This window comes from Erpetoichthys calabaricus, chromosome 16, assembly GCF_900747795.2.
Source record: "Erpetoichthys calabaricus chromosome 16, fErpCal1.3, whole genome shotgun sequence".
NCBI classification, from domain to species: Eukaryota; Metazoa; Chordata; class Cladistia; order Polypteriformes; family Polypteridae; genus Erpetoichthys; species Erpetoichthys calabaricus.
In genome coordinates, this window is record NC_041409.2 from 3,746,944 (window position 1) to 3,770,908 (window position 23,965).

The following is a 23,965-nucleotide window of genomic DNA, read 5'->3' on the forward strand; positions in this document are numbered from 1 at the left end:
CAGTTAACGTCACTTTATTTAAAGTGTCTAATGGGACAGGCGGCCTCTGCGGCCTGCTTGGTGACGGCGTCTCTGATCGCATTAAACGGTGGGACAGTTCACTGTGGATAGAGGAAGAGCTGTCATAGGAAGATTATTAATGCAACGTTCTTAAAGTAAAGGAACAAGTTTTAATCGATACAATGTATTAATTAACAACAAAAATCTCTTTAAACAGGCATATATGACACAGAGAGAGCGACTTAAAAAAATATCAATCAAACTGTACAATGAAAAATGTCCAAAAGGTAAACATCACATACAATATTCTTGGGTCTAACTGCTAAAATGAACAAGTTAGTCATACAGTAGATATTACATTTCGTACCAGTTTTAGCCATTTTTTGGGTGTTCGGATACATCTTGCAATTTAGTCTTGCATTACCTAATGACGCTGCACCCATGCTGATGCAAAGTTACAAAACCACCTCAGTGTTTGGCTGTTGATTAAAGAAATGAAATATAGTCCTCATGATACAGGTGTGTGTATATATATATATATGTATATCTATATATATTGAAAAAGGAAGACTGCTTTGAAAGAAAGAAAGAGAGAAAGAAAGGAAGAAAGAAAGAAAGAAAGAAGGTAGGAAAAGGTCTTTGACAGACTTCTAATCTTCAGCCAAATCAAGCACCCACTTACAAATTATATAACACAACAATAAAAATAATAACTAGACTAAATCTAATAAAATTATTTGCAGTAGATAGTTTTTGTTGAATAATTTCCAGATAATCCATGTAGATATGTAAGAAAAAAACAGGCAAGCATTATAATATATACTTATATATATACTGCGTTACCAAAGGAAGAGATTAGACAGATAGATAGATAGATAGATAGATAGATAGATAGATAGATAGATAGATAGATAGATAGATAGATAGATAGATAGATAGATAGATAGATAGATAGATAGATAGATAGATAGATAGATAGATCTAAGAAAATCAATATAATAGATAGATAGATAGATAGATAGATAGATAGATAGATAGATAGATAGATAGATAGATAGATAGATAGATCTAAGAAAATCAATATAATAGATAGATAGATAGATAGATAGATAGATAGATAGATAGATAGATAGATAGATAGATAGATAGATCTAAGAAAATCAATATAATAGATAGATAGATAGATAGATAGATAGATAGATAGATAGATAGATAGATAGATAGATAGATAGATAGATAGATAGATAGATAGATAGATAGATTATTTACAGTAACTGACAGGACATCAAATTGTCTTTTGTAATACAAAGTTCTGTTGTATACAACATTTTTTTCCCGTCCGCTCTCCAGAATGTATCATTTTTAGTATTTATGTGCCTAATATATGTTGAAGCCATTTGGATGAAAGATTGTGACCTTCGTGACACCACAAGGAGCATCCCTGCTTTCAGCTGGCTCACTTTGAAGTATGATCCCGAGACCTAGGCAGACATTGGCTACTCTGTATGAATGACCCATCTAAAAGAAGACATTCCCCTTTTGAAAACAGATATCGCTCTCCTTCTGCGCCTGTCAGACAGTTAGTAGATGATCCTCGTTGCCACGCTGCAGAAGCTGGTGCTGCGTGATTTGTTTGCAGATATGTAAGACAAATGCAGCTGAATGGGGTGGATGAATAAAAGTGAGACCTGCAGAAGAGGCACAAAAGGGCACATCCCATGCATCTCTACAGAACACAACAGGCTGATTTCCTTTCATTGGTTTCTTTAATATGCTACTTCTCATCTACTTATGGCCACCCGTGGGACTCTTTGCAGGCCAACTGAGCCACGCTCATCTTTGCTTACCCGCCTGACATCATGCTGTGATTTTAGGCAAAACTGACGGCATGGCTTCAGGGCATCATAGTAATGCAAAGATGTGGTAGAGTTAAGGAGGACAAAAACAGTTTGGTCCAATCTGACTGCCCCCAGCAGTGGGGGCATCGATATATTTGAAATTGAGGGCTGCCTGTGTCCTGTTTGGGTTAAAACTGTTGGCAGCCAAGCTGGCAAAGATTTGAATGTTGTGTCCATAAGTCCGTCTCGTACAGGGGAAGGTAGTTCAAAAACAATGAAGAGTTAGTTGCATATGCCTCAAGAGACAGACAGGAGATAAGAGATAGATAGATAGATAGATAGATAGATAGATAGATAGATAGATAGATAGATAGATAGATAGATAGATAGATAGATAGATAGATAGATAGATAGATAGATAGATAGATAGATAGATAGATAGATAGATAGATAGATAGATAGATAGATAGATAGATAGATATGTTTGTTGACCAGCTAATTAAGGACCGACACTGCACCCCCCACCCCATATGTTTGACTGTCCTCTCCCATTTCCGTCTTATTTCATGTTGTTTCAATCTCCTCTTATTTTGTTTGTTGGTTGTTGTTGTTTTTATTTATCACACTCCTGTTCCTTCCTCCCTTGCCCTCTCCAGTTCCTTAGATGAAGTACTCCTTCTTGTCCTCCACACCAGCCTGTCCCCCTTCTGCATTAATGATGGCCGTGTCTGCGTCTGCGGCGTCGTCTGAGCCCTTCGCTTCATGCGTCAGGTAGGTGCCTGTTGGAGACAGCGAGTTAGTTAATCAGGACCAAATCCCCTGACCCACTCCCTGCTCTCACTTTCTCCAATCTTCAGCATGGGCAGGTTTTTCAAGAGGAGGACTGTGAAGGCCATTTACAATAGGAGGGTTCGTCTCTTTTGTTGGAAATGTTGCCCAGCTTGTGCTGTGGTGTCTTTCTCACCCATTCTGGGCACACGTGACAAGAGTGCTGCTAAGTATGAGGCCTATCTTCTTTTGGAATTTCTAAAAGTTGTTTTTGGTTTGGAAAGGCCATTTCCAGTCGGTCAGACAGTTTTAACAAAGGCATTTTAGGCTTTTGTCAAAGTGATTTTATAGGACCAAGAGGGACGCCCTGTCCAGACAATGGGGCAGTGTGACTTGTTAGTTTAACTGATTTTTCGTGTGTCATTTTTCACTGACTGTTAAATGTGTGCTGACCTCATGCCAGTCTGCCATATTCACACTGTAGTCATCGCTCAGCACAACACCAGTGACCATTGTGATGGATGGCCGGCTAAAGTTTCCGGCCCTCACCCCAAGGCTGCCAGGAGGAGCTCTCCCGACAGCATGGACGTACCCCGAATTCCAGCAGGGCCTCATGGACTGTGTAGCTTCTTTGCACAACTCTGCTGGATACCTTGGGGACCACCGGGAGTCGCTGTAGGGAGGCTGTTGGACTGTTATGTGCCCTATAACCCGGAAGTGCGTCATGATCACATGACAAGAAGAAACGACATGCTTCTGGGTTGAAGAAAAGGACTTTTACCCTGGCCCGGAAGTAATGAGGACTTGTGGGTTATGGAACAGGAACACCTCCGGGTCAGGGGGTATAAAAGGACCCTGGGAAAGCCCAGACATTGAGCTGAGCTGGGAGGAAGGGTGGCGAAGTGTCTGGGAGTGGAGGATTGGTATTGTGATTAGTTGTTGTATTGAAGAATTGATTATTAGTATTTATATGTGTAGTGTGGAGTGTAGAGTGCTTGGTGCACACTATTAGCATTTAATAAATAATAATTATACTTTTCCCTCGTGGCTGGCGTTGTACCTGAGGGTTCAAGGGAGCTCTAGTGCCCTCTACTGCTACACCATTTACTTAATTTTTTTATTAATAGGGCACAGTGGGCCATATCACAAAACAATTAGTAGTGCAAACGTGAGCCACACCTCCAGACCTAAGTGTGAGCATAGAAGTTCAGTGTCAGGGGTGAAAGAGGTGATGTTTACGAGGAATGTACCTCATGAAGGGCCATGAAGGACTCAAAACAGTTTACCTTTGTGTCTGATGAGGTATCGCCCCAGCACTATGAGAAGACAGAGCAGGATGAAGACAATGACGGCCACGACTCCACCGATCACCGCGTGATCTATACTCGAGGAGGCAAGAATGGCACTGGGATCTGGCAGAGATAGACAGAGCAGTCAGCGGTTGTCTCATATTACAAAGACAGTACCTCACGGACAGAGAAAGGCAGAGAGAAATCCAGGAAAACAGTTTTAGACTCACAGACAAATACAAACAGGAATAGACACAAGGAGAACCTTAGACAAAGACAGACAAAGAGCAAACCAACAGCGAGACAAAATGAAAGTGATAAGTAAATAGGTACGAGCCAGTGGAGACACAGAGAGGTAGATGCAATGGAGAATGGTACCTGTGACTACAGCGGTGGCATCTGACCGGTCAGTTGGCATGAGCAAGCAAAGGGGTGGGAGAGAAAGAGAGAGAAAGGGAGGGAGGGAGGGATGGGATGTGGGAAGGGAAAGGATGGGGTGGTGGAGTGGACAAAGCATCAAGGATGGTGATGGGTGGTTGGGTGGGTGGATGGATGGGGAGGGGGGGTGACAGAGGCAAAATGAAACATCTGATTTCATATGTCAGACAAAATCAGAATCAACAATAAGAGACATCATGGAATGGAACAAGCCGGGCACTCATTCGGTCTGCCTGCCTGCCTGCCTGCCAGTACGTGCATGACATGACCGCTTCTCTCTCCCGTCACAAAATGGTTCTTTCAGGTTGCCATCCAAATTTGACTTGACTTGACACTCTTTAATGGCTTTTTCTTCTCTTTCTTTTACAGCCTTCCAGCACAACCTTAATACGGCTCAGGGGCTCCGTTCCTAAAACACCCAAAGTGTGACCGCTAAGGACCACAATCGCTACGCACACAGCAAAAAGCCACTCGGCCTTCCCATTGCTTGACTTCAACCCTCTTCCTTTCTCATCCACTCTCTCATTCTCTCTCTCTCTCTCTCGCTCTCTCCATTTTACCTGCTCTCCCAATGGTATTGCTTCTGGCCGAGCTGGCAGTGGGCGAAGGTGACTCCCTGGCTGGTGGAAGAGCGCTGTTGACACTGGTGAAGGGAAAGAGCGAAGGGCGAGAGAGGGCAGCATGGACATCTGGGAGTTGGAATGAAAAACAATGAGATGGAGGGGGGTGCACAGACATGAGAGGGTGAGCAAATTAGAGATAGATAGATAGATAGATAGATAGATAGATAGATAGATAGATAGATAGATAGATAGATAGATAGATAGATAGATAGATAGATAGATAGATAGATAGATAGATAGATAGATAGATAGATAGATAGATAGATAGATAGATAGATAGATAGATAGATAGATAGATAGATAGATAGAGTATGAGTGATGGATGCATTGACACAACAGCGGGGAAAAAGTAATCAGTTACATGGGATGAAGACCACAAGGAAGGGATGGTGGGTAAAAGAGTAAACAGAAACATAACCAAAATAAATTAAAATGAAATTGTATGAATTCAACCAACAAAAAACAAGAAGATGGAACAGAGTAGCTTTATTCCTTCATCTTCCTCCTCCTTCTCCCCCCCCCCCCCCCCCCCCGCCCCTGATCTCCCCAAGTTCATCCTTTAGTTTCCCCCTTCCCCTCACCCTGACTGACCCATAATTCCTTTGGGCAGAGGTTGCTGGGGTTTGTTCCTTGGCTCAGTGAAGATTACATTTTAGCTTTCGGGTCTCCCTGTATGACCAGTGGTTGACCAGGAGTGGCCTCACTTTGGGATGTTGGGGTCAGAGGAGGAAAGAGTGAGAGTGAGAGAGAGACAGGGATACAGACTGAAGGAAGTAAAGAGATCCGTGATGGACAGAAGGGGATGAGTTTGTGCTTTCGGGGTGTGTAGCTCTGCTTATACAGTATGCTTGACTGACCACACCTGCTGCCCACCTGCAGACCCTGTCCCCATTTTCTCCATTCTCTCTCTCACTCTCTCTCCTTTTTCTTTCTCTCTCTCTCTCTCTCTATATATAGTCTCTACTCCTCGGAAAGTCCCGGAGTCTGCCCTATAGCGCTTTACATAACTCATGATCCAACCTGCTTCTCTGGACCTTTCCTTTCATCTCCAGTACTTCTGTCCTTCTGAAAAAGGAACCAGACAGATAAATTGAGAGGCAGTGATGGGGACAGAAAAACAGACTGAGAGGCAGACAGAAAGATAAATGGACAGGCAGGCAGACGGAAAGACAGAAAGAGTGCTTCAGGCAAATTGCCAGACAAATCTCAGAATAAGCAGCAATGAGAGGAAAAAAAAAGCATTCGGCAGAGAGAGAAAGATAAAGAGAAAGAGAGAGAAAAAGAAAGAGAGAGGCTCAAGAGAAAGGAGTGAAGTGCGACTGAAGCCCAGAGAATTTCAGCCAGGAGAGCGGCCCTCGGAGCGACCGAGCAACCACCGGTGCTTCTCATCTGGAGAAAGTCACGTCAAGGCCGCTTAGTTAAAAAGTTGTACCTTGCACATAAAGCTTGTGTTCTGCTGATCCGGAGCCCATTGAGTTGGACGCCTTGCAGATGTAGATGCCATTGTCAGACTTGTTCAGAGCTTCAAATCGTAGAAAGTTATCATCTGCCTTTGCAAGCACTGGAAGCACACTGTCCTGCTTACTCCACTCAAATTTGGAAGGTCTGAGGGTAAGAGATAGAGAGACAGAGAGAAGGACAAAGTATTAGTTTTTATTATTAAAAGCTCTCTAATAGACTGTCACGTCAAAGCTTTTAGCAGCCATTAAAATCAAGCACAGGAAAAAGCAGTTATAGAAACGATTAATGGGGAATCAGGGGTACGGCGCCAACTCCTACCTGCTCTGTGCCATAAAGTCCCAGCTCTGAAGGTGTTTAATGAGAACAGATGGACTAGGATTCGTTTCATTTCCATCTGTATCACTAACACTCTGCATCACGGCTGTCTGAAGATGAAAGGCGGTAATAACAACAACGCTAATAATAAAGACTGCAGAAAGGCAGCAATGTTATGATTATTCTTAATAAATGCAACAGGCTGAAGAATGATAACAATGTAGATTAGAAAGCAACAGCGGGCAGAAGAGGGCAGGAGTATCTAAGAAGTAATACAGTGCACGGAACAAATAAAAGGAAGAAATGGCGCAGTTCGAGAAATGGCAACAGGGCCTTTCATTAATTACATAATAATATTAGTAGGAAATATTGCAGGCTGAGGAAACACTGCACACCACGGCAAAAAGAGCCAGCCAAAGTCAGCCAACATACTTACTACAGCAGTCAGGGTACGATAGTGTAATTTAGATAAGATAGATAGATAGATAGATAGATAGATAGATAGATAGATAGATAGATAGATAGATAGATAGATAGATAGATAGATAGATAGATAGATAGATAGATAGATAGATAGATAGATAGATAGATAGATAGATGTGAAAGGCACTATATAATAGATAGATAGATAGATAGATAGATAGATAGATAGATAGATAGATAGATAGATAGATAGATAGATAGATAGATGTGAAAGGCACTATATAATAGATAGATAGATAGATAGATAGATAGATAGATAGATAGATAGATAGATAGATAGATAGATAGATAGATAGATAGATGTGAAAGGCACTATATAATAGATAGATAGATAGATAGATAGATAGATAGATAGATAGATAGATAGATAGATAGATAGATAGATAGATAGATAGATAGATAGATGTGAAAGGCACTATATAATAGATAGATAGATAGATAGATAGATAGATAGATAGATAGATAGATAGATAGATAGATAGATAGATAGATAGATAGATGTGAAAGGCACTATATAATAGATAGATAGATAGATAGATAGATAGATAGATAGATAGATAGATAGATAGATAGATAGATAGATAGATAGATAGATAGATAGATGTGAAAGGCACTATATAATACATAGATAGATAGATAGATAGATAGATAGATAGATAGATAGATAGATAGATAGATAGATAGATAGATAGATAGATAGATAGATAGATAGATAGATAGATAGATGTGAAAGGCACTATATAATACATAGATAGATAGATAGATAGATAGATAGATAGATAGATAGATAGATAGATAGATAGATAGATAGATAGATAGATAGATAGATAGATAGATAGATAGATAGATGTGAAAGGCACTATATAATAGATAGATAGATAGATAGATAGATAGATAGATAGATAGATAGATAGATAGATAGATAGATAGATAGATAGATAGATAGATGTGAAAGGCACTATATAATAGATAGATAGATAGATAGATAGATAGATAGATAGATAGATAGATAGATAGATAGATAGATAGATAGATAGATAGATAGATAGATAGATAGATAGATAGATGTGAAAGGCACTATATAATAGATAGATAGATAGATAGATAGATAGATAGATAGATAGATAGATAGATAGATAGATAGATAGATAGATAGATAGATAGATATGTGAAGGTGATGTGAAGGTGCTGTATTGCAGAAAGATAACAATGAAAGGCACTATATTAGACTAACAAATATACAGTATACTAGTACTTTATTGTAATAGTCACATGCACCAATGCGTCTGATTAATGTAACACATACATCTTTAGGATGTAGAAGGTAACCAAAATATCTCACTCCAATTATACTTATTACCGGGTGACATCATGGATAACATTATCCATGTTACATCATGGATATAACAAAAAATTAAATCCAATTAACAGCACACTAAACAATCTATGACACTGTCACAACATTATATGTAGCAGTAGTGAATGATAGTATTTTGCACAATAACATAAAACAATTTTGCAATGTAGGAATGTATTCATGATCAGTAATATTTAGTATAAAGTTGAGAATAAGCAGCCCTGAATATTGTAATGCTTTACTGCTTTCATTCCAATCAGGACAGCAAGGACAGTAAAACTAAGAAGTAAAACTCCAGTCCTTAAGTCACTACAATGGCTTCCAGTCCATTTTATGGACATATTTAAAAACCTTGAGTTGCCTTATAATAACAGTTACTACCTTACCCGCCTTACTAACGCCCGTATTCCATAGCATACATTGTGATCAAGAATCAGGCCTGATTATAATTCTAAAAACAGATAACACTGATGCAGTGTAAGAGGCACTAAACATGGGGCCTCCAAACTCTACAAACTGATCATTAGAGACATCCATCCATTATCCAACCCGCTATGTCCTAACTACAGGGTCACGGGGTCTGCTGGAGCCAATCCCAGCCAACACAGGGCACAAGGCAGGAAACAACCCCTGGGCAGGGCGCCAGCCCACCTCATTAGAGACTTCAAAGATGTAATCCATGCTTAAGGACCCTACTGATATGATAACCTGTATTATGTAAGTTTGTATTTATTTTTTGTAATTTTTTATTTGTATATTTTTCCTTTAACATCTTGTAAAGCACTCTGAGGTACATGCGTTGTATGAAAATGTGCTACATAAATCAATGTTGTTGATGTTGATCTAAATTTGGAAAGGCCTCATTGGCCTTAGCATCTAAATCAACATTGAAAATGCAGTTTTTCCACAGAGCAGACATGACATTAGGATTGCTGCCAAGGCTTCTTATTCCTCTGGCTAACAAATGTAGCAGTCATTTCGACTGAGTCTTACCAAGTCTTTATCATTTCTCTTCCTTTTTGTCCTCTCCTTATCTTGACATCATTGTCCTAATCTTGCTCTCCGTCCACTTTCTTCCCATTCTTCGCCAAACCCATCGACATTTTGCTGCACCTCACTGCACTGTGGGAAGCCCTCGGAGGAGCTGAATGACCACTTGGCCATGCTAGGCTCACCCTGACTTGTGCCCCACGGGTTTATCTTTGCGGATCTGCGTAGACAGGAGTTTGTTTTTTTTTCTGGCTTGGCATAATTTATCATCTACTTATTAGCTACAAGCTTTCAGAAACCGGGGGCACAACTGTACAAGGGCAAGGAGTACATCATGTAAGCGGATCTGTGTACTCCGTTCAAAAAAGATAAAGTTCTGCATTTTAATAGTTTCTTGTTTATCAGGGTGCTGGAGAGTGATGTGACAGTAACACTGCTACTACATTTAAGCACTTTAGGAATCCAAATAAAAAAGGTGCCTGTCTGTATTTCTGTTTGCCTCCTGCCTACAATTTCTATTGTTTTTGTTTTTATTGTAACATATTTTGTGCTTAATAGTTACAACGCCATATTTGCTCAACATCAGACTCATTTGGACTGAAATAATAAAGTATTACTCTACCAGAAAAAGATGTCACTAACCACAATAAAACTGCACTAAGAAAAAGCAAACAAGATAAGGAAGATCATTACAATCAGATACAGAACAGTTTCAATACTGTATGGGTAATGATAACAAGCATATCAACCATAAAAGTTCTACTGCTACTATTGAAACACAGATACTGTGAAAAATCAAAAGTGTCAGTACTTTCATGAGGCAAAATTCAACAACATCATCTCCTGACCCTAAGTGGGACTGAACAGACCACAAAATCTTCCCTAATATTATTAAAGCTGTACTGTATTTGTAGAATTACTACCACAATTTTTCTGTCTCAGAAGTCAGAAGGTGCTATAAAAATAAAATGTATTATTATTATTATTATTATTATTACAGGAAGGCAATGACAGTAGCTGCTTTATCATATAATTTTGTTGCACTATACAAAGCTGCCAGTAGAGGGCAGGAATAAACTAAGAAAAACTGGTCAAGAGGAGCTTTGAAACAGCTCAATGAAGACAGAGCCCCCCAAAAAATCAGAAACAAGCCTGCCTTTTAGTTGGAAAAATCCTTCATTTGTATTCTTCAATTTAGGATTATCAAAGTGATAATAAATAATAAGCCTAAAGCCTAAAACATAATATAAAACTCATGAATGAAAAACTGAAAGCAGCTTGTCACACAAGATGCACACACATCACAAATCCTCCAAACTCAACTTGTCGTCAGAACGTCTAAAATAAATCATGTCAGCTGCAATGCGGCTTACCACAATGGGGTACGTATGATGGAAACAAGGAAACACTGCTTCACACACAGGGCCCCAGGAATTAATGTATGGGCACAAAGGGCACTGGCCAGGGGCCCCAGGAGCATAGGAACCCACGATGATTCTGATGTCTATGTATGTTTCTGTTTCGCTATCAAAATAAGGGGTCCCTAGTGCACTACTTTGCCTATGATGCTGTTAAGACAGCCCTATGACTCCAGCCATGTTACTAACGCCAGCTGCATTAGTTGATAAATGAACTGAAGGATAGCCAGAATGGTGAACCTCCTAACCCTCTCCTTCGGGACGAGTGCTCTTCGTTAACTATAAAAAAGTCATTTCTGCCCAGTAGAGCAAATAGTGAACTTCAGTGCTACTTGATCAAGATGAATCAGACTCTACCAATAAAAACCTGCAGTGTAGAGGGATCATTGGCAACACCTTCCAGTTAAGCAGAAATACGGGTGAAGTCTCTTGCACGTTGAAGAGGGCACAGATGGCTGAAAGAAAACTGCATGCGATGCAAGAATTTGGTTGGGGTGAAACTGCCACCCAGGAGGTTCCAGTGCTCACAGATGTAGCAGGACAGGCTTAGTGACAAAGTGGCTGTGGCATCATTCAGATGCTTATTCGATGGCCTGCCGTCTTACTCTGCTCTACTCCTCGGAGTCTCCTTCACGACTAATAACAGCCACTCTAGATGAGGTCACCTTGTTCCCGACCATTGTCATTCTCACCCTCCAGTAACTTTCTGAACCTGTGCCAGTGGAATACACCTGACACTACTTCAGCTCCCGGATGCCCTACCACCAAAGGACGCGAATGAGAAAGGCAAAAATGCAGAAGAGAGTTGGCTCTCTGCCTCTCTGTTCACCTTGAAAAGATTACCACAGCCATTCAACCTAATTTGGAACATCTTCAGCCGTATCATTCAGTGAGCCCCTGCAGTTCGCTGAGCATTTCCAGATAACCACACCAGAGATGGTGTCTCTGATCCAGCTTTGAAATTCTTCTTCCCAAGGAAGGCACAAAATATGTCCACTCCCCACCACACACTCAAGATGTAGTCATATGGACCCTCAAAATCCTCTCCACAGTACTCTACAGGGCACTCACATTTGCACAATGAAATAAAGCAAACATTCTAAGCAGAATAAGATAAGAAGTAAAAGATAATATAATAAATTATTAAACTTGTCTTACTCTGGGTTGCCATAGCCATGGCATCGCAAGTAGAACTTCTCCCCCTCACGAGGCATGATGGGTTCTGGTTCAATAGCTACTGAAGGCTTGTCTGAGGAAGAGAGAGAGAATGATAAGCTGTAAATATGGAAAACCTCAACACAAGTTGCAAGCAGGCAAGTATCTGACAAGACTCACTGTCAGACTGGCTAGACAGCTAAATGAACCCCCCACCCCAAACCGCTCCCTCAATAATGACAAAGAAATAAGCAGAGGTGGAGCAGATGTTGTGCACTCACATTGAACCCTAATGTTCTGCTTGCTTGTCTTCTCAGCCTGTTGCAAGGATGGATGATCAACAGAGCAGGTGATGTCCACATTGTCGTCTGCCTGAGTGACGTTCAGCTCAACATTACTGATCACGGTGAATGTCCTGCCATTGGAGTCTTGTTCTGTATGACTTTTGCCTAAAGAGAGAAGATATTGAGACAAACCATATAACGTAGATTCAAGTCAGTGATGCCAAGGGACAACACCCTGTGTGAAACCATAGGGCACTGAGGGGCGCACACTCACTGCAGGCTGATTTGGAATCTCGCCCCAATCCTAGTGGAATATCGAAAAGGAAAAGAAGCCCAAGTGTACTTCAGAACATTAAAGTAAGTGTCACAAGGAGAGGTTATTGAGCCCAACAATCTTGACATTCCTATTCATCTAATTTCTCCAATTGAACATCAAGTTAAGATATGAAGGTCCCTAAAGTCATATTCTCTACCACACTACTTGGTAATTTATTCCATATATCCATGGTTCTCTGCGTGAAGAAAGACCTCCTAACATTGGTGAGAAATTTGCCCTTTACCGGATTCCCCCATGTTCTTGTTGAAGAATTCCTTGAAAAGTAAAAGCTGGGATCTACTGGACTAATTCCGTTTATCATTTTAAACACTTCAAACATTTCACCTTCTAATCTTCATTTGTTTAAACAGAAGATTCAACTTCTTCAGTCCCTGCTCATAGCGCGTATCTCTCTTTCCCAGAATCCTCCTAGTCACTCTTCTCTGGACTTTTTCTAGCGCTGCTATGTCTATTTCATAATATGGAAACCAAAACTGTACACCAGTGGTTCTCAAACTGTGGGGTGGGCCCCCCTAGGGGGGGCGCAAAGTAACAAAAAGGGGGGCACGAAGATGTGAAAAAAAGAAAACAAGAATCGAAAATATGAAAAATACATCTATTGAAACCAAAACAAATTAACTTAAACTACATTCTGATACTAGAAAAATAAATATAAAGTTAGATAAATGTCGATAAAAGTTAAGTAGGTATAATAAAATAAGCATCTATGATATATCATTAATTAAAAAAAAAACAAATTGGTATTAGTGGGATCCTTTCAAAAAAACGTTAGGGGGGGCGCAATTAAAACTGTTATGAAAACTCGGGTCGCAAATACTTAAAGATTGAGTAACGTTGCTGTACACAGTACTCCAGATGAGGCCTCACCAGTGCATTACGCAGCTTCAGCATAACCTCCTTGGACTTGTACTCCACACGTTAGCGGTGCTAATATAACATAACATCCTATTAGCCTTCTTGGTGGCTTCTGTACACTGTCTTGATGTAAACAGTGTCAAGTCCACTATGACTCCCAAGTCCATCTCAGGTCCCAGTTTTAGACCTCCCACTGTGTATTCAATTCCAACATTTCTACTTCCTCCGTGGAATACTACACCTTAAGAAGAAAGGTGTTTAGTTCAGTACATATAAAAACACTTTTTCCGTATATTTTCATCTCACCTGCAACATTATGGCAGTGCCAATGCAGAAACTACAGTTCCTAATAAGCAGCAGGAGTGCACTGGGGATGATGGGAGGATGCCTCTGTCGTTGTGCACAAAGTTTAAATATCACTTGAAAAAGTGGGATCTAATCTAAGGCTACAGCTACAGCGTTTTCTTCTCAGCTAAGTTACATTACCTGTACATTATTTGTTAATGTATAACTCTATAAGTCTTTTTGCCTCACCATTGAGTTGTGTTTAGCCATGTTGAATTTCTAAAAGACACTGGTCCCCATTTGGTCCCTTTCCTGAGATTTGGAAAATCGCATGTGAAACAAATTCTGTCATCAATTTTGCAAAACTGCATGTGATGTTACATTTTTCGTAACCAACACTGAGTTTCAGGCCAGGTGAAGACAGTGACAACCTGCTCTGTGATAGATAAACATGTCGATAGCAGCTTGATTGCACTGTATGCGTGTGACACTAAATCTGAAATGAACTGATGACACAACATTTTTATCAAAGCAGCACCTTATACATTTTGAAAAATCCAACACTGCTGTACACCTGCATATCGTTCCTAAGTGCATTAGATGAAACATAATGAAGCGTGATTTTCAGAGCATGTTGCTTTTCAGAACGGGGGAAGTCGTTACTAACTTTTACTGATTCTTTTTGGCAGACATTTTCTGATGAGGCAGTCATAATTTTAGAATGTGATATACAGGGATTGTAGAGACTTTGAGTGATGGTATCATAATATCAAATACTCCTTCTGTCTAATAATATGGAGCCCTCCTTCCGCCATCCCCTACTAAGGATGCTTTCTGTGGTCCCTGTCTGTCACGTCTCACAGTACACACTGGCTGGTCCGGTAGGTTTGTGAGTAGATCTTGTGAAGGACAGTCATCTCAACCAGAGCTTCTTCCAGCTTTGGGTCTCCAGCACCCTGCAATCCTCTTAATCTTCATTTGCTTAAACTGAACAGACTCAGCTCTTTTAATCTTTCTTCATAATTCATTTCCCTGTAGCCCTGGAATCAGCCTAGTCGCTCTTCTCTGGACTTTATTTAGTGCTGCTATGTGCATTTTGTAGCCTGGAGACCAAAACTGCACACAGTACTCAAGATGAGGCCTCACCAGTGCATTATAAAGGTTGAGCAGAACCTCCTGTGACTTGTACTCCACACATCGTGCTATGTAACCTAACATTCTGTTAGCCTTCTTAATGGCTTCTGAACACTGTCGGGAAGTCGATAGCTTAGAGTCCACTATGACTCCTAACTCCTTCTCATAAGGTGTACTCTCGATTTTCAGACCTCCCATTGTATATTCAAACCTAACATTTTTACTTCCTACATTTACTGACATTAAATTTCATCTGCCACAAATCTGCCCAAGTCTGCATGCTGTCCAAGTCTCTCTTCAATGATTCAACAGAATCTAGATAATCTGCCAATCCACCTAGCTTGGTATCACCTGCAAATGTAACCATATTGTTTTTCAAATCATTTATATATATTTAAAATAGCACCAGCCCTAGCACTGACCCTTGCTGGACACCACTCTTAACATCATCATCTGCTTCCTGTGTCTGAGCCAATTTTGTACCCATTTACACACAAAACCCTGAACTCCCACTTCTTATAGTTTGATGCCCAACCTCTCAGTCCAGATAAATAATAGCATAAGCTCCACGTTGATCGTATCCTTTTGTTGCTTCCTCATAAAATTCCAGCATGTTAGTAAAACACGACCTCCCTCTTCTGAGCCCATGCTGACTATTCAGTAAAAACTCCTGTCCTTGCCATGTGTTGCTCAATTGTATTGTCACACACGTGTGAACAGGAGGCAGCTGAAGGGCCTGGAGAAGAATGGTAATACATCTGCCCAGGGGGTGCACTAATTCTGTTTCTGAGTTCCCTGCAGACCTTTCCCAGGAAATCCCACCAGGAGCCACTGCCTCGACTCAAGACACGCCACCTCCGGTCTCGGCCCCGAGGACGACATCACTTCCCCCAGACTTCCTATAAAGCCTCACTCCTTTCCCCTGGAATTCAGTTCTGTTTTGGACTCTTGTCTTGTAAACTTGATTCAACCTCAACATTTACTTTTTTCAGCCAGGATACAGAATTATACGGGTGGCTGCCCCAAAACTTTGCCATATCTCGTGTCTCTTCTTATCACAGTATCCTTTATAATTCCTTCTATTAATTTTCCTATGATGCACGTTAAGCTTACTGGTCTATAGTTGCTTGGATCTACCCGATCACCCTTTATATATAACGGGATAATATTTGCCATTTTCCAGTCCTTCAGAATTTCCCCAGTGTGCAGTGACTTCCTAAAAATATGTGTAAATGGTTTATATAGGTGCTCACTAGCCTCCTTAAGAACTCGAGGGTAAATATTATCTGGTCCTGGTGATTTGTTTCATTTCAGCCTATTTAATCTAAGCAGCACTTCTCCCTCTACAATTTCAAAATCAATCAGAACCTCCGTAGTAGTCCCGTTTACCTCTGGGAGGTTATTCACTTCCTCTCTTGTGAAGACCTCAGAAAAATGCAAGTTTAGAGGATCTGCCATTTCACTGTCTGTATCTTTTAATTCCCCTTTACTATTCCCAATGTACTTCATCTCCTCCTTGACTAAAATAGTGAAAGAATCTCTTTGGGTCATATTTCACGTTATCTTCTACACTCCTGTTTGTCTTTTAGTCACCCTAATATCCTTCTGAATGGCTGCCCTCGTGTTCTCATGCGCCTTACGGTTCACATTGGAGTTATTAGTCTTATACGCCTTATTTGTCTTTTTTTTCCTTTACAGCTTCTTTTTCAATTCTTTATCAACTCACTGTAGAGTTTTTTGTCTTTTTTTTAATTTCCTGCTAATTCCAAATTTAGGTATGTACCTGTCCTGCATTATATGTAACACATTTTTAAACCTCAAATGTCTCCACTCCTAAAAGCTTATTCCAATCTATCCTTCGATGCAATTTCTCAAAATCTGCCCTACCAAAGTTAAACTTACCAGTTTCAGTCTCTTCCTAAACACTGACAACTGTGTTATATTATAATCACTTGACCCCAATCACCTCTTCACCCTCAATTCTGTCCTGATTATGTCCATCCATCCATCAGTTATTTTCCCAAACCCACTAATCCAGATGTTGTAGAAGGCAGCTGGAGCCTATCCCAGCAAGCATTAGCACATATACATTAAAATAATTACACATGTAGTAAATATATATTGTTTCGTTTTATGTAAAGATCAAAACATTTTGACAAAATACAGTTCAATCAAAAAAAACAAAAAAACAACTGTAATAAATTTGGACGGCAATCCGCAAAACTCAGCACTCAACCCTCATCTGACTGAGAGAATTGTGCAGCAGGAGACCCTGTTTCAAAGAGATTTTCTGTATATAATTAAACAGAAAACAAATGAAAAGGTTTATGTACAGTGCATCCAGAAAGTATTCACAGCGCATCACTTTTTCCACATTTTGTTATGTTACAGCCTTATTCCAAAATGGATTAAATTCATTTTTTTCTCAGAATTCTACACACAACACCCCATAATGACAACGTGAAAAAAGTTTACTTGAGCTTTTTGCAAATTTATTAAAAATAAAAAAATTGAGAAAGCACATGTACATAAGTATTCACAGCCTTTGCCATGAAGCTAAAAATTGAGCTCAGGTGCATCCTGTTTCCCCTGATCATCCTTGAGATGTTTCTGCAGCTTCATTGGAGTCCACCTGTGGTAAATTCAGTTGATTGGACATGATTTGGAAAGGCACACACCTGTCTATAGAAGGTCCCACAGTTGACAGTTCATGGCAGAGCACAAACCAAGCATGAAGTCAAAGGAATTGTCTGTAGACCTCTGAGACAGGATTGTCTCGAGGCACAAATCTGGGGAAGGTTACAGAAAAATTTCTGCTGCTTTGAAGGTCCCAATGAGCACAGTGGCCTCCATCATCCGTAAGTGGAAGAAGTTCGAAACCACCAGGACTCTTCCTAGAGCTGGCCAGCCATCTAAACTGAGTGATCGGGGGAGAAGGGCCTTAGTCAGGGAGGTGACCAAGAACCCGATGGTCACTCTGTCAGAGCTCCAGAGGTCCTCTGTGGAAAGAGGAGAACCTTCCAGAAGGACAACCATCTCTGCAGCAATCCACCAATCAGGCCTGTATGGTAGAGTGGCCAGACGGAAGCCACTCCTTAGTAAAAGGCACATGGCAGCCCGCCTGGAGTTTGCCAAAAGGCACCTGAAGGACTCTCAGACCATGAGAAAGAAAATTCTCTGGTCTGATGAGACAAAGATTGAACTCTTTGGTGTGAATGCCAGGTGTCACGTTTGGAGGAAACCTGGCACCATCCCTACAGTGAAGCATGGTGGTGGCAGCATCATGCTGTGGGGATGTTTTTCAGCAGCAGGGACTGGGAGACTAGTCAGGATAAAGGGAAAGATGAGTGCAGCAATGTACAGAGACATCCTGGATGAAAACCTGATCCAGAGCACTCTTGACCTCAGACTGGGGCGACGGTTCATCTTTCAGCAGGACAACGACCCTAAGCACACAGCCAAGATATCTAAGGAGTGGCTTCAGGACAACTCTGTGAATGTCCTTGAGTGGTCCAGCCAGAGCCCAGACTTGAATCCGATTGAACATCTCTGGAGAGATCTTAAAATGGCTGTGCACCGACGCTTCCCATCTAACCTGATGGAGCTTGAGAGGTGCTGCAAAGAGGAATGGGCCAAACTGGCCAAGGATAGGTGTGCCAAGCTTGTGGCATCATATTCAAAAAGACTTGAGGCTGGAATTGCTGCCAAAGGGGCATCGACAAAGTATTGAGCAAAAGCTGTGAATACTTATGGACATGGGATTTCTCAGTTTTTTTAATTTTAATAAATTTGCAAAAACCTCAAGTAAACTTTTTTCACGTTGTCATTATGGGGTGTTGTGTGCAGAATTCTGAGGAAAAAAATGAATTTAATCCATTTTGGAATAAGGCTGTAACATAACAAAATGTGGAAAAAGTGATGCGCTGTGAATACTTTCTGGATGCACTGTAAATAATAATACTGGTGACAAACTAACAGATCCACCATCCAGGATTTGACTTGCCGACTCAGATGTTGTCTGGGTGGAGTTTGCATTTTCTCCCCATGGCTGGGTGGGTTTTTCCTCCAGTGACTCACAAAGACGGCAGGTTAAGTTTAGGTGTGCATGAGGCAGTTTATGACCTGTTTTTGGTTGCCAGGATGGGATTTTGCCCCCGTGACTGGTATTTTGAAGCAGATTGGAGAAGGTTTTGTTACATGAATATGTAGCACGTTGGCTGATCTTTCAGTTCAAATCAGTGCTCTCTGGGCCAGGTATGACACAACAGAGATGTGTCTCATGTGCACATTTAAATCATTCAGTTTCAGCCAGAAATACAAAAAACATAAATAGCACACAACTGCGGATTTTTAATTTTTTTTCCACTGGGATAGTTAGTGGATGCCAACTTTAACACTGGCACTCTAATTGGATTAGCTTGAGGAGAATCTCTTCATTTAATTAATTCTACCTACATCTCAAATTCTGGCAACAGCTGCAGTAGACATGGCTCTTATAAATGATGGAAGCTTCCCGGCACCAAAAGTCGTATTCAAATGCTGCATGAAAAACGGGACTCGTCGAGATGAAAAAAAGATTTTCATAGGAAAGCAGAAAGCGTATGAAAGATAAGCTAAATGGATGAATGCCTAGAGCTGAGTCAGATCACATTCCCCAAAACAAAAGGAAACCAACAGAATACAAGGAATGACTTTCTAAAAATAAATAAATAAAACAATTAGAATGAATGAGTTGTCTGATTTGGTTCAAAATATTCTCCATCCTTGATGCCTTTTTTTTTTCTTTCTTTCAAGCTTTGGTGTCTGCAAGACTCTGGAAAGTACAGGGAGACAGCTGTTTGGCACATGCAGTAATGGATGTGTAGCTTCATTGTGACTAAAGGCAGTTGGGGTGATTGGAATGAGGAGCTGTTAAGTTAATGGACGACACTGGGTAGTGCAGGTGAATTGCCAGTGAAGAATTCATTCAAAGTAGAGACAATGCAATGTTACTCAACATTACCCCACCATTACCTTCAAATGTTATATACTGCTCAAAAAAAGTAAAGGAACACTTTTGAATGAGAGTATAGCATCAAGTCAATGAAACTTGTGGGCTATTGATCTGCTCAGTTAAGTAGCAGAGGGCTTGTTAATCAGTTTCAGCTGCTTTGGTGCACTAGAGGGGGAACAATGAGACGACCCCCAAAACAAGAAAGAATGGTTTAACAGATGGCCACTGACATTTTTCCCTCCTCATTTGGCTACGGTCAGTGTCACTAATGGTAGCATGAGGCGATACCTGGACCCTAGGTAGTCCAACTTCTCCAGGATGGCACATCAATACGTGCCATTGCCATAAGGTTTGCTGTGTCTCCCAGGCACAGTCTCAAGGGCATGGCGGAGATTCCAGGAAAGAGGCAGTTATTCTAGGAGAGCTGGACAGGGCCGTAGAAGGTCCTTAACCCATCAGCAGGACTGACCGGTATCTGCTCCTTTGGGCAAGGAGGAACAGGATGAGCACTACCAGAGCCTACAAAATGACCTCCAGCAGGCCACTGGCGTGAATGTCTCTGACCAAACAATCAGGAACAGACTTCATGAGGGTGGCCTGAGGGCCCAATGTCCTCTAGTGGGCCCTGTGCTCACTGCCCGGCACTGTGGAGCTCGATTGGCATTTGCCATAGAATACCAGAATTGGCAGGTCCACCACTGGTGCCCTGTGCTTTTCATATATGATAGAAGGTTCACCCTGAGCACATGTGACAGACGTGAAAGGGTCTGGAGAAGCCGTGGAGAACCCATTGTCAGACCCTATGCTGGTGCAATGCGTCCTGGGTTCCTCCTGGTTCACGACAATGCCCAGCCTCATGTGGCGAGAGTATGCAGGCAGTTCCTGGAGGATGAAGGAATTGATACCATTGACTGGCCCCAACACTGGCCTGACCTCAATCCAATAGAGCACCTCTGGGGCATTATGTTTTGGTCCATCCGACGATGCTGGGTTGCACCTCAGACTGTCCAGGAGCTCAGTGATGCCCTGGTCCAAATCTGGGAGGAGATCCCAGAGGGCATCATCCATCGTCTCATTAGGAGCATGAACCCCCTGATGTTCTCAGGCATGCATACAAGCATGTGGGGGCCATATAAACTACTGAGTATGATTTGGAGTTGCTGCAATGAACTTTCGGCAAAATGGACTCGCCTCCCTGCCGCATCATTTTCTCACTTTGATTTCCGGGGTGTCTTTGAATTCAGCGCTCTGTAGGTTGATAATTTTCCTTTCCATCAAATGATGTGGCATCCTTTCGTTACTAACACATTACCCAGTCCACATCAGTAGAGATATCCAGCAGGATTTTTTTCCCATCGAGATCTGATGTGTTTTCAAAGTGTTCCTTTAATTTTTTTGAGTTTATTAACAAATCTTCAAACTTAAATGAACAAAGCACCACATAAGAAAGTACTTAACCAAAAAGGAACTCAACTTCAGTTACAAAAGTGAGTCCTGATAGGTTGATAGCCAATCAGTAGTCTGTGTCAGCCCTAAAGGAGTTTTGACAATTAGCTCTTTGATATGTGAACAACACAGACTGACTAACACAGTTTCAAAGAGGCCAAAGTATCTGTGCCCGAACTGCAGGTGCACTGTTCATAAAAATTGTTACACATGTAAAGGGGATCAGTCTCAAAATTAATGTTAGCATCATGTAAAACTCGGGCAAACTGCACCAGCAAATGCAAGTGGTCACAAGTTGAAGCTCTCTGGTAAGGATATATGGACTCTTCACAGAATAGTTGATATTGTGCAACAAAAGTGCAGTCTCAACAATTATCACAGAACTGAATCAGAACCGCTTGGAATCATCTTCAACAAAAACTGAATGTCGCGAGCATCACAGGCATCACCATTAATGCAAAGGCTAAGCCACAAAGATGCAAATCCTGGTGTTAAAAGCCCAAAACCTGTACTCCTGAACAAATGAAAAAGGGCATATCATCTGAGGGCTCCCTGTCTCCTACATTTGCATGGGTTTATGTCTGGAGAATTCAAAAGGATGCCTTTAACTCAAAATATCTTTTGCCAACTGATAAACGTGCTGTTTGATCTGTAATGGTGTGTTCAGCCATTCTGTGTAATAAGGTGTGATGATTACTCTACGTATAGGGAAATAAAATGTCCAAAAAATATGCAGCCATTTTACAGGACCATGCGCTCCCTATTTATTGTGTAATGGAACTGTGAGTTTTTATGTGTTTCACAAATCCAATAATTGAACATAATATTGTACTGTGATGATCACTGAATGGTTTAAACTTATCTGGCAGACTCATACAGTACTTCCAAAAAGGCCCACAAAAAAGCAATGTACTGTATATAAAAAAAATAGAGTGATAATCAGGAAAGTACAAAACTGACAAGTGACTAAAAAGACAAATTTAAATTACTGCTTGTTAATATATTACTGCAAAGTTACAAATACTCCCAGGGCTAGATAAAAACTAGAAGCCTTGTTGCTAGCCTTACTGCTATATTTGTGTACATCCCTTGGAAAGTACAGAATTTTAAACCCATTTTCTATTATGTACAGTAGTTTTAATGTGAAGCATTTAAGTCTTAATTATTGCCTTTCCTAACAGTCTGTGTATGTATGTGTGTGTGTGTGAATGTATTATGGACTGTAGGGGGCACTACAGCTCCCCAAAACCGACACAGAGCCTCAAACACTGGTATAAAATGAATAAAGAGATGTTATTGTGGGAAACACTTCCTCTGTATTTCCCACCACAGCTACAACTACAAACACTGTAGCATAAGCACAATACAGCCAGCACACAGCAACTCTTTATATCTCTTTCTCTCTCTTTCTGTCTTCAGCACCTCTCTGCCTCCTCCACTCGTCTTTGTCCTCCTTCCTCCCAACTCTGGCTCCCCAAGCAGTGGTAGGCAACACCTTTTGAGTAATCCCCAGAAGTACTTCCAGGTGTCCCAAAGGCTCGGCTGAGGAGGTGACAGCCCCATGAAGTAGGGTTTGTTAGTCCCCACAGAACCCAACAGGGCTGAGTTGAACAATTTCAATTCCCATGGTGCTCTGTGGGAATCCTTGGCACTACCGCAACCCAGGGGAGCTGCCATCTGGCAGTCTGGGGGAGACACTGTCTTGTGTATGCCATCTTCCCCAGTTCTTCCCAGTTGAGGGCTTCCTGGCCAGGTAAGAATCCTTGCCATCTCTCACAGTATCTATCTATCTATCTATCTATCTATCTATCTATCTATCTATCTATCTATCTATCTATCTATCTATCTATCTATCTATCTATCTATCTATCTATCTATCTATCTATCTATCTATCTATCTATCTATCTATCTATCTATCTATCTATCTATCTATCTATTGTCACACATGCACACATGGGAGGCAGCAGCAAGGTCTGGTTGATTCAGAAGTACCGATATGCAGGGCTAATCATGTACACCAGGGGTCCTCAATCACGGTCCTGGAGGGCCGCAGTGGCTGCAGGTTTTTGCTCCATCCCAATTGCTTAATAAGAAGCACTTACTGCTCAAGTAACACTTCTGCTTCACTTTAGTTGTCTCGCTCGTTAAGATTTGGAACTCTTATTACTTATTTTAGTCTTAAACAGCTGTATTCTTGGTTTTTAATTGCTCCAAATTAGCAGTAACATGCAAATGACAAAAGAGACCAGCATCTCTCCATTTATCTTGTGTCCATTTACATTTCTGTGTATTTATCATGCACTATTGGGTTAAATTAATACTTGGAAGGAAAGTGAAAAAAAAAAAAGTGAAGGACTGAGAATTACTTCTGCATTTTAGCCTTCAAATCATTTGGACAATATCCTTAGAAAGGGGAAGAAAATCAAGGATATGAGAATTACCTGACCTAGCAGAGTTAAGCACTAACAAGCCATGAAATTAAATTTTTGCGAAGA

At 41.0% G+C, this 23,965-nt stretch overlaps 1 protein-coding gene across 4 annotated transcripts in view; it reads right to left on the reverse strand.

The window, feature by feature from the left end:
* Positions 1 to 2,215: 2,215 nt before the first annotated feature.
* The window catches only part of cadm3 (cell adhesion molecule 3), a 213,457-nt gene continuing 191,707 nt past the window's right edge, over positions 2,216 to 23,965 (reverse strand). For 2 of the 4 annotated variants that reach the window (XM_051920172.1, XM_051920173.1), the window contains exons 6-12: positions 12,417 to 12,584; positions 12,139 to 12,229; positions 6,389 to 6,561; positions 4,894 to 5,022; positions 4,274 to 4,294; positions 3,893 to 4,018; positions 2,216 to 2,617 (exon numbers count right to left, since the gene is read on the reverse strand). In XM_051920172.1, the coding sequence (XP_051776132.1) occupies positions 2,499 to 2,617; positions 3,893 to 4,018; positions 4,274 to 4,294; positions 4,894 to 5,022; positions 6,389 to 6,561; positions 12,139 to 12,229; positions 12,417 to 12,584 (827 nt within the window). In that variant the 3' untranslated portion in view covers positions 2,216 to 2,498. The remainder of the gene's footprint in view (positions 2,618 to 3,892; positions 4,019 to 4,273; positions 4,295 to 4,893; positions 5,023 to 6,388; positions 6,562 to 12,138; positions 12,230 to 12,416; positions 12,585 to 23,965) is intronic. The other 2 variants (XM_028821848.2, XM_028821849.2) reach the window with 2 other exon arrangements.